This window comes from Ceratotherium simum, chromosome 14 (genome assembly GCF_057802395.1).
Source record: "Ceratotherium simum simum isolate JZ-2026a chromosome 14, ASM5780239v1, whole genome shotgun sequence".
In the NCBI taxonomy this organism is placed as follows: Eukaryota; Metazoa; Chordata; class Mammalia; order Perissodactyla; family Rhinocerotidae; genus Ceratotherium; species Ceratotherium simum.
The window spans coordinates 17582126-17595693 of NC_141913.1; the positions used below are offsets into that span (position 1 = coordinate 17582126).

Consider the following 13568-nt stretch of genomic DNA (forward strand, 5'->3'; position numbering starts at 1 on the left):
AATGAAAAGACAAGCCACAGACTTGACTTGCAAAACACTTTGCAAATCATACATCTGATAAAGGACTTTTATCTAGAATATATAAAGATCTTAATACTCAGTAGTATGAAAATAAAGAACTGGATTAAAAAATGAGCAAAAGATTTGAACAGACATTTCAGAAAAGAAGACACACAGATGGAAAATAAGCACATGAGAAAATGGTCAACAACATTAGTCCTTAGGGACATGCATATTAAAACCACAATGAAATACCACTATACATGTACTAGAATAGGTAAAATTGAAAAGACTGACCATACCAAGTGTTGATAAGGATAGGGAGAACTGAAACTCTCATAGACTGCTGGTAGGAATGTAAAATGGCACAACCTTGTTGGAAACCAGTCTGGCAGCTTCTTAACGAGTTAAATATACACCTACCGTATGATTTAGCCATTCCACTCCTAGGTATTTACCCCCCAAAAGTGAAAGCATATGTCTACACAGAGGCTTATATATGAATATTCATAGCACTTTATCTGTAATAGCCCCGAAGTGGAAATCCAAACTTCTATCTATAGTTCAAAGGATAAAAAGGTTGTGGTATATCCATACAATGAAATACTTATTCAGCAATAAAGAGGAATTAATTATTGATACATACAATATGAATAAACATCAAAATAATTAAACCGAGTGAAAGAAGCCACACAAAAAAGAACATACTATATGATTCTATTTATATAAAATTCTGGAAAATGTAAACTAACCTACAGTGAAAGAAAGTAGATTAGTGGTTGTCTAAGGAAGGTTTGGTGGTGAGGGGAGGGATTTCCAAGCAGCACAGAGAAACTATTTGGAATGACGGACATTTCATTATTTTGATTTTGATGATGACTTCACGGGTGTCGTACACATGTCAAAATATATCAAATTGTACACATTTAATATGTGCAGTTTATTGCATGTCAATTATGCTTCAATAAAGCTGTTTAACTATAAAAAGAAGAGCAGGGAAATACAGTGAGGCAACGGAGGGTGTTACTATTTTAGAGAGATGGATAGTGAAGGACTCCTTGATATAATATGGTGACATATCAGAGCAGAGATTTGAAGAAAGTGAGGAAACAAAGCATTGCAGGTATTAGGGGAAAGAGTTTCAGGTAAAAGAGGGAGCAGCAAATACGAAAGTTCTGAGGTAGAAACATACTTGATGAGTGTAAGGCACCCAGCAAATAGGTCAGTGTGACTGAAGCAGAGTGAATGAGAGCAGTGAGTAATTGAGATATAAATACAGAGATGAGGTGGTGGGGTAGGAGGTAGGCACAGAACTCACACAGGGCCTTGTAAGCCATTATAAGGTCTGGCTTTTACTCTGAGTGAGACTGAAGTCACTACAGGGTTTTGAACATAGGGGTGGCATAATCTGACCAATGTTTTTAAAGATCACTCTGGGTCCTATGTGGAACATATCCTGTAAAGGAATCAGGATGAAGGCAGGAAGACCAGTAATGAGGATACTATAATAATATACAATAGTCCAAATGAGTAATAGTTGTGACTTTGACTTGGGTGAGAGCAGGAAGTTGTAAAAAATGGCTAGTTACTAGATATATTTTGAAGGAAGAGGTGATAAGATTTGCTGGTTGACTAGATGTTTGATTTGCAAACAAGAGGGGAGTCAAGGATGACTTAAGGTTTTTAGCTTGAGGAACTGGAAGAATCGAGCTGCTGTTTACTGAGATGGGAAAGACTGACGGAGGAACAGCAGCCCCCTAACAAGGCTTTCTCTCTCAATTTTCCCCTTTAATTCATCCTGCACACTGCTACAAGATTCATCTGCCTAAACCACCACTATAATTATATTACTATTGGGTTTAAAAATCAGTATTGGTTTCCCATTGCCTTAACCATCTTGAAGAAATGAACTACTTTCCTTAAAATGAAGAGACGAATAGGTGTTTGGTTTGGGGGACACAGATAAAGTGAAAAATAAGATAAATGTGAGGAGATTACTGACACTAGAGTAGCTAAAATGTTCCCCTCCTTATAACCTTTTCTAGTAGGGAAGGAGATGTGGCTGGCAATTATCCAAATCATGGGTTTTTATCTACAGTACAGTCCCAAATTCCTGAGAACTTTATGGCATGGAATAATTACAATGATAAAAGCAGTATACCACATATCTATCATATATATCACACATGATATACATATCATGTTTACCAAGTGCTAGCCACTGCTGGATACTTTATATACATCATTTAAAACCCTCTAAAGGCTCCACACTGATGTCAGGATACAGTCCAAGTCCCCTAATATGGCTTATAAGAGTCTTCCTAATCTACCCCAATTTCTCTCTCTAGTCTTGCCTCTTCTTTCCCATGCTTCTGCTTTACTGAACCACACATCTTACACTAGCCCTTTGTGAACGCACTTCTTTCTGATTAGAATATCCTTCCCTCCTCTACATCTACCTGGCTAATACCTACTCTTCTCTGGGTCCTGCCACTTATAGAATACTTCCCAAGGAACATTTTCTCTGTATCTGGGTTAGGAGCTCCCTTCCACAAAAATCTTGCCTTTCCTCATCCAAGTACTTCTCACACTATATCATTTGCTTACTTGTCTAGACTTAAGTTTACAAAGGCTGAGTCCATGTCTATCTTATTTTCCAATATACCCCCAAATCTTAGGTACCTAGCATATAAAAGTTGCTCAAGAAACATTTACTTAATGAATGATGTTAAGTTTAAGGGATTTAGAAATATGTTGATTCAGAGGAAAAAACGGTTAGTTTAGTCCATGACATACTGAAGTTGAGGGAAATGGCAAGACATTAAAAAGAGATGTTCTGTAGTACCACAGTTGGAAAAATGGAGCTGAAGTTGGGTTGAGAAATGTGGGACAAGCATACTGAAAATACAAGACAGGGTGAACACACAGACTAAGAAAAACACCGAGCCAAGGGTTGATATTTGGGTAAAAGAAAGATGAGAAACGAGTAAAAAAATAAAGAAGAAATCACTGGAAATGTACAAGGAATAAAACAGTACAGTAATACAGAAGCTGAAGAAGACCATTCAAGAATGAAAACAGGAAAACGTGTCAAATGCTAAAGTGAAGTCAAGGAAGATCAAGATAGTTCCACAAGCCATAGTGACCATGTCTGTTTTACTCATCTGGACCTAGTGTCCAGCACTCATAAAAAATTAATAAATATTTGTTGAATGAGGGAATAAATGACCAGAATATCACTTTTCCATCACTTTATGTATTAAAATGAGCCTAAATTCTATCTGCTCAGATAGAATTGCCCTTAAATACTAGGTAGCCAAGACTTTACTTTTAAAATTTAGAGAAAACCTCTGACTAATCCTTTGATTTTATTCTAGTGTATTTTTTTTAAAAAAATATTACCTGTTTGTCCTTACTCATTTAGTTTAAGTCTTATATATCTGTTTTATCTTTACCACTTAAATAGGAAGTGTCAGTACAAGGGGGTTGTTGGCTTGAGAGAGCGTTGATAAAAGAACTGTTCATGCCTCAAACTCTAATTAGCAGTGCATATGAGTTGTTCCTCAAACCAGATCATCGACACTGGCTCTGGAACCTTAACTTACAAAAAAAATAACCTATTTTAAGTAGCTTAAGTGGTGAGCAGGTCAGATTATCCTCACTAGGAAGTCAATTAGACAAACCTGAAATCAATCTAAAAATACTGCCAACATAATAAATCATTTCCATTATAATTTATAGTATGTATGAAAAGATTCACAAAACAATGACTGTGGCACAGATGATTAAGTCTGAGAAGTTTACTGATGAAAAGAAGGAACTTAAACACTAGGTTCAAGAGAATACAGTTGTCTTAGGATGAGATACACCTCTACATATTTGAAGGTAGAAGGAAAGATAACGGGAGAAAGACAGATTATTAATATTTGAAATAATGGATATGTATATGGAAGGAGGCAACAGAGCAAGGTGGCAAATATCAACTTAAAGAGAAGGGATAGGGCCGGCCCCGTGGCTTAGCGGTTAGGTGCTCGCGCTCCGCTGCTGGCGGCCCGGGTTCGGGTCCCGGGCGAGCACCGACGCATCGCTTCTCCGGCCATGCTGAGGCCGTGTCCCACATACAGCAACTAGAATGGATGTGCAACTACGACATACAACTATCTACTGGGGCTTTGGGGGAAAAATGAATAAATAAAATCTTTAAAAAAAAAAAAAAAAAAAAAGAGAAGGGATAACACAGATGTGAAGGAAGTGTGGTGGATATGCTGAAGTGAAGACGAGAGCTAATAAGAGCACTGACGTAGATCGACTCCACATCTCAGAAGGTCAATGCATAGTCTTCAGCAATAAACATGAGGAAGTAAGAGAAATTAGTGGCTTTAAAACAGAGAATGACGTTTGGATAGCTAAGGGAAGCATGCCTGAGGTAAAGATCAGAGAAAGAGAATGAGAATATGAATGAATAAATATGAACGAACTCTGATGCCTAGACATAAGATGTTTTACACATTATAGTATGATCAACTGTGCTACCATTCTATGAAAAAGACTTAAAAAAGTAAAGACTTTTTTGTTAACTCATGTACTATGAACAGGAAAAGGGAAAAATGAGCCTTCAAGTGAAAAAAAAAAGTTTAATCTAATCAAGAGTCAACAAATAATGGGGCAATCAATCACACAGTTGGACAAATAACTTACCTGGTCATATCCATAAGGCCTCTGCTGTGGTGGCTGTGGTGGTCCAGGCTGTGCTGGTCTATACCCTCCATACTGCTGACCTTGTCCCTGTGGATAGTTAGGATACTGAGGACCTGGACCACCCTGTGAAGGACCTGCAAAATAATTAACACAAACAACAGCATAGATAAAAACATAAGTCCCTAGAACTACAGAAAGGATTCAGAACCAGATATTATTATATTTTTATATCTAAACTAAAAAGGATAGTTTGGTCTTGATTTTTCTCAAATGCTTTTTGTAACCAATTCCAAAGGTTATAATAAGAGCAAAAATATTGTAAAGATATCACTATGTATCAGATGCTTTGATTCAGTGTAACTACTGTGCTATGTGTGAGCCATTAAAAATGTATATATTAAAATGAACAAAAGAGACTCAGGAGTTGTAAATCAGCTTAACTCGAAATTAAGAAAAATCATCTATACCTCTATTAGAAAGTTAACCAGTATAAGCAAGAGGTAAAAGAAAGGGCAAGAAGCAGATTCAAATTAAAATACTGAAGTAATTTCTGAATCAAGTTTGGAAAATGATGATAGTTACAGCTGTGTGACTCTAGATTTACACTTGCAATCACCAAAAAGAATCGCAAAGAACGATTTTACATATAAATTCTAGAGTTATATTTGCAATCACCAAAACAATGCTTTATGCTCTGTATTGACAAACTTATCACGATACTTTCAAACAGAATCTAAAGAAGACTTGAAAAGCCACAGGTTGCACATGGAAAAACGTGATTCAAAAGTTACACTCTGTGTACCAATCACCTTTAAATACTTAACCAATAAAAATAAATGATTTCAAAGTCCAGAGATGGCAAGGGACTAATCTGGCTTGCCAAATAAATATGTCTATTTCACAAACTCTACTATTGTCTATTATGAAGCATGCTTTGTAAAGCATAAGCTGAAAAGCTGTGATTCTTATGTTTTCTATAACAGCCCTTCAAAACCTGCCATAAAAAGCGCTGACTACAGAGAAAAGTGCCAAAAGAGAACAATAAATTTTCAAGCTTAAATATATTCCATCAGTCTATTATTTTATTTATTTAATTATTATACATTCAATTATTAAAACTCTAAATTTTCTGTCAGAATAAAGTTTGACAGCTGAAGCCTATGGATGAGCAAAATGGGAACTTCTTTAGAATTCTTGATGTCTAACAAAACAGCATTTAACTACTTAAACCAAAAATATTGAATTTCTTTTACTTTCTCTTCCCACTGAAAATAATATTGCTCTTAAATCAATGAGATTACTTCATTTAGTCACATCATATTTGTTTTCATGCAAATACAATAAAACCAGAAACTCTATTTATTCAAAGCAAAAATATTCAATGGTCATGAAATGAAAATGCCATTTGAGAAAAAGAAGCAAGACTCTTTATAAAAGACAAGAAATCCATGAAGTATTTCTAAAGTCATATCTAGAATTAGGGAACAAAACTCATCATTTTGGGGAAAGTGCCTGACTCCCAATACCTGATTAATGCCATTGAGTTGACTCTGACTTCTAGCAACCCTGTGAACCTGTGTACAGCAGAGCAGAACCCAGTCCAGTGTTTTTGCGCCAACCTCTCACCTTCCAGCACTATATCAGACAATCCTCTGCTGCTATTCATAGGGTTTTCATGACCAATTTTTTTGGAAGTGGGTGGTCAAGTATTTCTTCCTAGTCTGTCTTAGTCTGGAAGCTCTGCTGAAACCTATCCACCCATGGGTGACACTGCTGGTACCTGAAATATTGGTGGCATAGCTTTCAGCATCACAGCAACAAGCAGCCACCACAGTATGACAACTGACAGATGGGTGGTGTGGTTCCTTGATCGGGAAACAAACTTGGGCCATAACAGTGAAGAGTGCAAAATCTTAACCACTAGACCACCAGCGCTGGCCTCCCAATACCTGACTAAATTTCAATGCATATGTTGAAGCCACAAGAGAATTTCAGCCTGATCTTGGTTCTTAGACTTGCTATCACAGGTAGAGAGAGGTGCACACAGTAACAGCAGAGCTTAAATCAATGAATAAAATGAGAAGACATTACTGATTAAAAAAGAGACCATGTTAGCAAGAGATGATGTCAGATTAATAAGCAGCTACTTTTCTATCATTAGAACCATATTTTCCTATATCTAAAAGTCATAGTAGCTTGAAATTTAAGACTGAGATAAAGTCCTTATCATTCCCCACTCTCTATCTAATAAAGTTATTTAAAGTTAGATATCCAGCTAAGAGATATTATAGCGAGTATATAATCAGAAAATATGGCTATACTTCCCTTAAACTTTGTAAGATACATAACTGCAATACCTATGGATGTGTATGTTGCTATTTAACTAGAGAATGACAAAAACACTTTCTTTATGCATTCCAAATAGATCACATTATATTTTTTCATGGTAATAGTTATTAGTTTTAGAAAAAAATTTGCTAAGCGGCTTATGTAGATATGGTTAATAATCGCCCAATTCATCAGTTTTCCAAGCAGATACAAAGCTACTGGCTGGTAGTGATGCCAAATAGGTTTAAGAATTAATTTTTCTTGTCTTGTAAATGACTACATACCTTATCTTTGGTCAATGAACCATCTCTAGTTTATGTTTCTTTTTAAATGGATTAGTAGTTTATCTAAGAACAACATTTTAAATAAACACTACAATGATGGACTGAGCTAAAACTGTGAATTTTCAAAAATGTTAAATACCCATTTCCATATTTCAAAACATTAATCATCTCGTTTTTTGGTGACAAAAATAAACTGCAGTAAGCTATTACCGTAACCCTGCTGCTGTCCCGGATAGCCCTGCTGCCCTGGGTACTGCTGTTGCTGGGGTGCATATCCCTGCTGGGGAGGTGGTCCTTGGTAAGCATCTTGCTGTTGGCCATATTGTGAATTTCCTACAGGATAATTGGAGAAGAGGAAAGAAAAAAAAACTGAGAAGTTTGCTTAACTAATCTTTTTCCTCTAAGATGCACAGCCAACAACACAAGAACAAAATAAAATGCCATATTGATTTTTAAAAGTTAACAAAACAAAGAAAAAACTCAAACCAAACAGAAGGATTTCGGCCAAACAAACTGCAGTTAAAGCCAATTTTGCAAGGTTGAACTGCAGCATTTCAGCGTCTCTGCCATACGAGCATTACATTTACTGGAACATCACAGTCATAAGATCATGACTATGCTAAATAAAATAAAAAAGACAAAATTAAAGACAGCTACAAGAGCACACACTAGCTACACAAGATCAGCAAGCTGTTTCCTAAAGGCACTACACTTATATGTAAAATTATACATATGTAAACACACACAAGAAAAAAAATTGGATTGATGGATTTATGTTCAAATAGAAAATTTCCACTGAGGAAAAAATTATTTTTAAATGTTTTAGTCTTCTTATTGTTGTTAGAAATGGCAAGTCATGGTTATACATTTTAAATATTTTGTAAGGAAATTATTTTGCTTGTTCTGGGCTCCCTGTAACTTTCAAGACAGCCAGCAACTAGTATTCTACAAGAGCTTTGCATGGGGGAGAAGTTGTCTTATGCAAGAATTTTCGTTCCTGTAGAAGGGGATATATATGTGTACGTGTGTGAAGGTATATAGATACCTCCTTCGTAGTAATGTTGTGAGGAATCCTCATAAGGCCTATCGTAGCCTTGTTCAGGATACGACGGTTGCTGATAACCGTAATCATTATGACCTACATCAATTCGACAAGAGACAGGAAGAAACGTTAATGGCCACTGAGTGAAAACCCTAAATATATTTAAACTTTCAAATAAAATTGAAAAAAAGAAAAAGAAATGGAAATACATAAAAAATAATTTCAATTGCATTAGCCAAATATTTACCAATGTGATTGTTTTCATATTGAGATAACGTGCAAATTTTTTTAAAAGCAAAAAACAGTAGTTTTAGAAACATTACACTTAGTCTTAACTCTGATAATCCTTATCAAGGGGGAAAAAAAACTTTATCTTCCATTTTATTTTAAAAAAGAAAGAATGAAAGCATTTAGGCCTTTTACATGTAAATAACTTGAATTAAATTAGAATGAACAAAGGAAGTAATTATCATATTTTGTCAAACACCTGTTCTGCTGATCTCGAATTCCACAGCATATGCTAAAACAATACAAAATATAAAAGAGCTCCATAAGTTTTTTTCCCCTGAAAGAAACTGAAACAAATTTTTCACATTCCATTTACTTCATAAGGTATATGTATCTCAAAGTATTTTCAGATGCAAAAATATATTGCTTAATGCTGCCATTCTAGAAGCCCTTAGAAAATATTTCTAGAGTACCAGAAACATACACCTTCATAAAATTAATATTGTGTTAAGTGCCAGAGTACACCTTTAGTTTTAAGGCACACTAAATTTCACCTGCAAGATGACTGGACTTGGATGAAAATCAACACTCTAGTCCTTTTAACTAAGTTGCACAAAAAAAATGCAGGAAATAACCTTTTAGTTAGCTAAAATCTGAACTTAATTTTAGAAGATTGCCTAATTAAGGAAGGAGGAATATAGTTACGAATAAATGTTATAATCAGTATAATTGTGCTAATATTCCAATGTTCCAAAACCACCTCATAAATATCTACATGAAGGGTTGGCAAACTATGGCCTACAGTCTAAATATAGCCAGTGACCCGCTTTTGTAAATAAAGTTTTATTGGAACACAGTCATGCCTGCTCATATTTTCTATAGATGTTTTCTTGCTACAACTAGAGTTCAGTAGTTTACACCAAGACCGTATGGCCTGCAAAAACTAAAATATTTACTGTCTGGCCCTTTAGAGAAAAGTTTGTCAACTCCTAATCCACATATTTACTGGCATACGTATCTGAACATAATGAGAAAAAATCCAATGCTGCTTAATAAAATTAATTGTTGTTATAAATGGAATAAATACGCTATGTAAACGTCAGACAAAAACATTAATACACACCTATGCAAAAATGACACCATTTAAATTAAAAAATCCCCTGATGTAATAGAAGAAATTATTTACAGAAATCTTAAAGCTCTGGTATTTATAAAAATAATGTATCTGTCTATTTTGAATAGAAAGGTCATATTTATAAGAATACAAATCTCACATTTCAGGAAATACTCAAGACTAAAATAAAAGTGTCAAATACAACTCAATTACTTAAAATGTATTTTAAAAATTAAACAAAAAAATCATTTATTTTCAACAAACTTCCTAATGCATCAAGTTTAACAACACAGATTTCACCTCTTTAAAATATCTATACTCTATAAACTTACTAAAGTTTTTGATTAAAAAAATCTCAATACAACGTCTACATGTAGAAAGAAAAAGAAAAGAAAACATTCTGAATAACTCTGGACAAGACAATCTGAGATAAAAAAAATCTGAGATAAAAAAATATGTCATTTTTCTAACCAGAATTATCTATACACTTCAATACTGTTACTAATAAACATTTATTGTATGTAGAATTCTACAGGCTCTGCAAGTAAAAAATCAATGTTCTTATACCGATCTAGCTTTACGCTTCATATATTGATGAAAAATGGTAGGCAAAATGAATTTTTAAATACACCAAATTATATCTTCTTGCTAGCTTACATTAGTGTCTACACAATGTTCCCAACACTTTTGCTCTTTAAGTTCTTAGTTTCCCCAAATTTCTCTGCCAAGTAGTTTACCCTAAATACCCTAAGGGAGCTTACTATGTAAATGAAGATTTTGGCAAATCCTTTTCATAACAAGACAAATCATTTTATTTTGTGAATAATCACCTCAAATTTATCAGTTTTGTATGTCTGGATTATTTTTCCTTCAACATTGTATCATAAAATTTCCAAACATACAGAAAACCTGTATAGTTGAAAGTCTGCCTGTATGCCTGCATTATTACTAAGTGCAGTACATCTTTACTGACCACTTTTTCACAAGCCACCTTTCCACTAAAAAATAATAATAATAACCACTAACCTAAACAACCAAAATTAAAATCTGGTTTGCAACTCCCTTTCCTATTCTCTTAACTCTAAATACAGCTATATTACGGCTATAATTTAGCCTCCAAAATTTTTCTCAAATGCAAATGCCAATGTATATAAACCATAGTTCTTTGAGAAGTATGCAACATTAACTAAAATGATGAAACTTGGAAAAATACTTGAGCACTATATTCTCTACGTACTTACACAATGCATAAAAGTAAACCAACGGGTGAACTTTATGGTATGTGAATTATTTCAATAAGCTGTTACTTAAAAAAGTAAATCAATAACATTTGCTTTGGTTCAAATAAACAATTCCAAATACAAAAGGATCCTCTTTTATATAAGAAAGGATTCCAGTGACCAAAGGTGATTCCTGATGGTACCAATATAGAGAAGCTAAACAAAATACACTTTGAAATAGATTATAAACTAATGCTATCATTGGTACTTTAGATACACACTTTGAAGTGTGTCTAAATTTAGAAGAAAACAGCTTTTTAGTTTCTTCATACTCATTAAAATGTTCTGAATAAGCTATCTATAGTTATGTTGGGCAGGGACAGAAAATAGGAAAGGTAACATTAGGAGAGATTACCATCAGGGTAATATTGCTGGTTCATGCCTTCTGGAGGACCTTGTCCACCATGACTGTATTGGTCCCCATAATAGTCTTCCTGGCCTGAGTACTGCTGTGGTGGGCCTGAAAAACCACAACCAGTTAAGATGTAAATAATTTGTTCTCTACGTCATCAAAGATTTTCTTTCTAATCTGATGTTATGAGAGATTATTTCTCAGATGTAGATTCCCCTCCCATGCTTTGGCATTTCAGATACTTTTAACTATTCTTATACACACACAAACACCACACACCACACTTCACAAAAATTAATGTTGAGACCATACATGCAATATAAAACAATACCAACTCAAAAAAACAAACACTAACTTCTTAAAAAGAGGTTCAAATTGGTAGAAAATTAATTTCCTTTTTATTTTGATATTAGAGCAGTTTGAAATAAAATTGGGTTTGTTTCTGACCATACATTTAGTAACTTCTCAAAAATAAAACAGCATTTTCTCCTATAAATTAGTGAGCTTTTAACATAAAATTTTATGATGTAAACTCTTCCCAAAAAAGAAGAGGGAAAAGAAAGCTGTACACAAGGAAGCGCCTATCCACTCTGTGACCCTTTTTACCTACTAGAGCCACTAGCTTTTAGGAAGAAAATAAAATGTAATAAAAAAATATAAAGAAACAAAAAGCCCTGACTTTGTCTAGATGAAAAATTCATTAAAATTTAAAGCCTTTCAACTACTGTTATTTATATTAAGCTAAAAAATTTCCAAATGGAATCTTACCCTGTTGAGGTGGTCTATAAGGAGGAATCTGTCTCTGACCCATCATATGATTGCTTTGATTAACTTGACCCATCATTCCCATAGGTGGTTGCTGGCCTTGGTAATGCTGCCCACCTCCCTGTGGCATATTGTATTGTTGAGAAGGAGGCTGCTGATGCATCATTGGGCCTGAAAACAGACAAAACATACGCATATAATATTTTTGCACATAATTTTAAGATCTTAAAAGAAATACAAAAGTTTATCATATAATCCCCAAAATATATAATTTATTGTAATGAAAATTGACTTCCAGTAATAAAAACAAATCTTTGAATTAAAGTTCACATGCGGGCCAGCCCCGTGGCTTAGCGGTTAAGTGCGTGTGCTCCGCTGCTGCCGGCCCGGGGTTCGGATCCCAGGCACGCACCGACGCACCGCTTCTCCGGCCATGCTGAGGTCGCATCCCACATACAGCAGCTGGAGGGATGTGCAGCTATGACATAACAAGTATCTACTGGGGCTTTGGGGAAAAAATAAATAAATAAATAAATAATAAAAAAAATAATAAATAAATAAAGTTCACATGCCTAAAATGATCTACAAACAAAGGAAAACAACCAATCCATGGTAGTTGATTTGAAATCCACTGGACCTAGTCATTTTTGAAAAAACAAAGTAGATACAATGTATGAACATCTTGAATGTATTTTTCATTATGTACTATATAATATCCACATTTATTATACACTCTTTCTAGAACAGATAGAATTCTTATGCTATACAAGAAAATACACCAAAATAAAGTAAACTTCACAAAGTCACACAGCAAATCAGCAGTCAAACTAAGGGAAAGAAATCTAATTACTGGATATTCATTTTTTTCTCCTTTTTCAATGCCCACTCATTATGTAATGGTAGATAGGGAAACTACACAAACATTTATGAATATACTTACATCAGTGGAATTTCATAAACTTTAATTTTAGGACAAAATTTTAAAGGGTCTTCTTTCCCTTTTCCAACTGTAAGATTTATAAACTAAAAAGGTCCTGAAATCAAAGGGTTGTAGTGCTTCTTATTAAGTTCTAACACACATATAACCAAAAGCACCTAGGCAGAGAACTGCAATAAGCCATAAAGAAATCAGAATTACGCAGTTTCCAAGGTGAGCAATACCGAGGTAGTCAAACTACCACTGCTGTAGTATCACAATGGCAACAGTAAAAGTGTATCACATGAAATAATCAACAATGGCCATAAAGTTCTATGTTGCTATCTAACAATGTAAGCAGCTCCTCAGAGCTTCACTGGGTCAAGTCATGGTATGGGGAGCTCATCATTCCACCATTATAACCATTAGAGTCTCAAAAGTATATATGAGTCATCACCCAGTTTATTGCTTAAATAACTACATACTCCCCCTTTCCTGACTTGGGGACGATTTATGAAGTACAAAAGGCAAACGACTAGAGAGCCTGGAAAAGTTTTACAG

The 13568-nt window shown here is 34.5% G+C and overlaps 1 protein-coding gene across 4 annotated transcripts in view; it reads right to left on the bottom strand.

The window, feature by feature from the left end:
- Positions 1–13568, bottom strand: part of SS18 (SS18 subunit of BAF chromatin remodeling complex) — an 82202-nt gene that overhangs the window by 14104 nt on the left and 54530 nt on the right. For 3 of the 4 annotated variants that reach the window (XM_087439089.1, XM_004420985.3, XM_087439088.1), the window contains exons 6-10: positions 12095–12262; positions 11330–11434; positions 8356–8448; positions 7521–7643; positions 4699–4832 (exon numbers count right to left, since the gene is read on the bottom strand). In XM_087439089.1, coding sequence (XP_087295215.1) covers positions 4699–4832; positions 7521–7643; positions 8356–8448; positions 11330–11434; positions 12095–12262 — 623 coding nt within the window. The remainder of the gene's footprint in view (positions 1–4698; positions 4833–7520; positions 7644–8355; positions 8449–11329; positions 11435–12094; positions 12263–13568) is intronic. The other variant, XM_004420987.2, reaches the window with a different exon arrangement.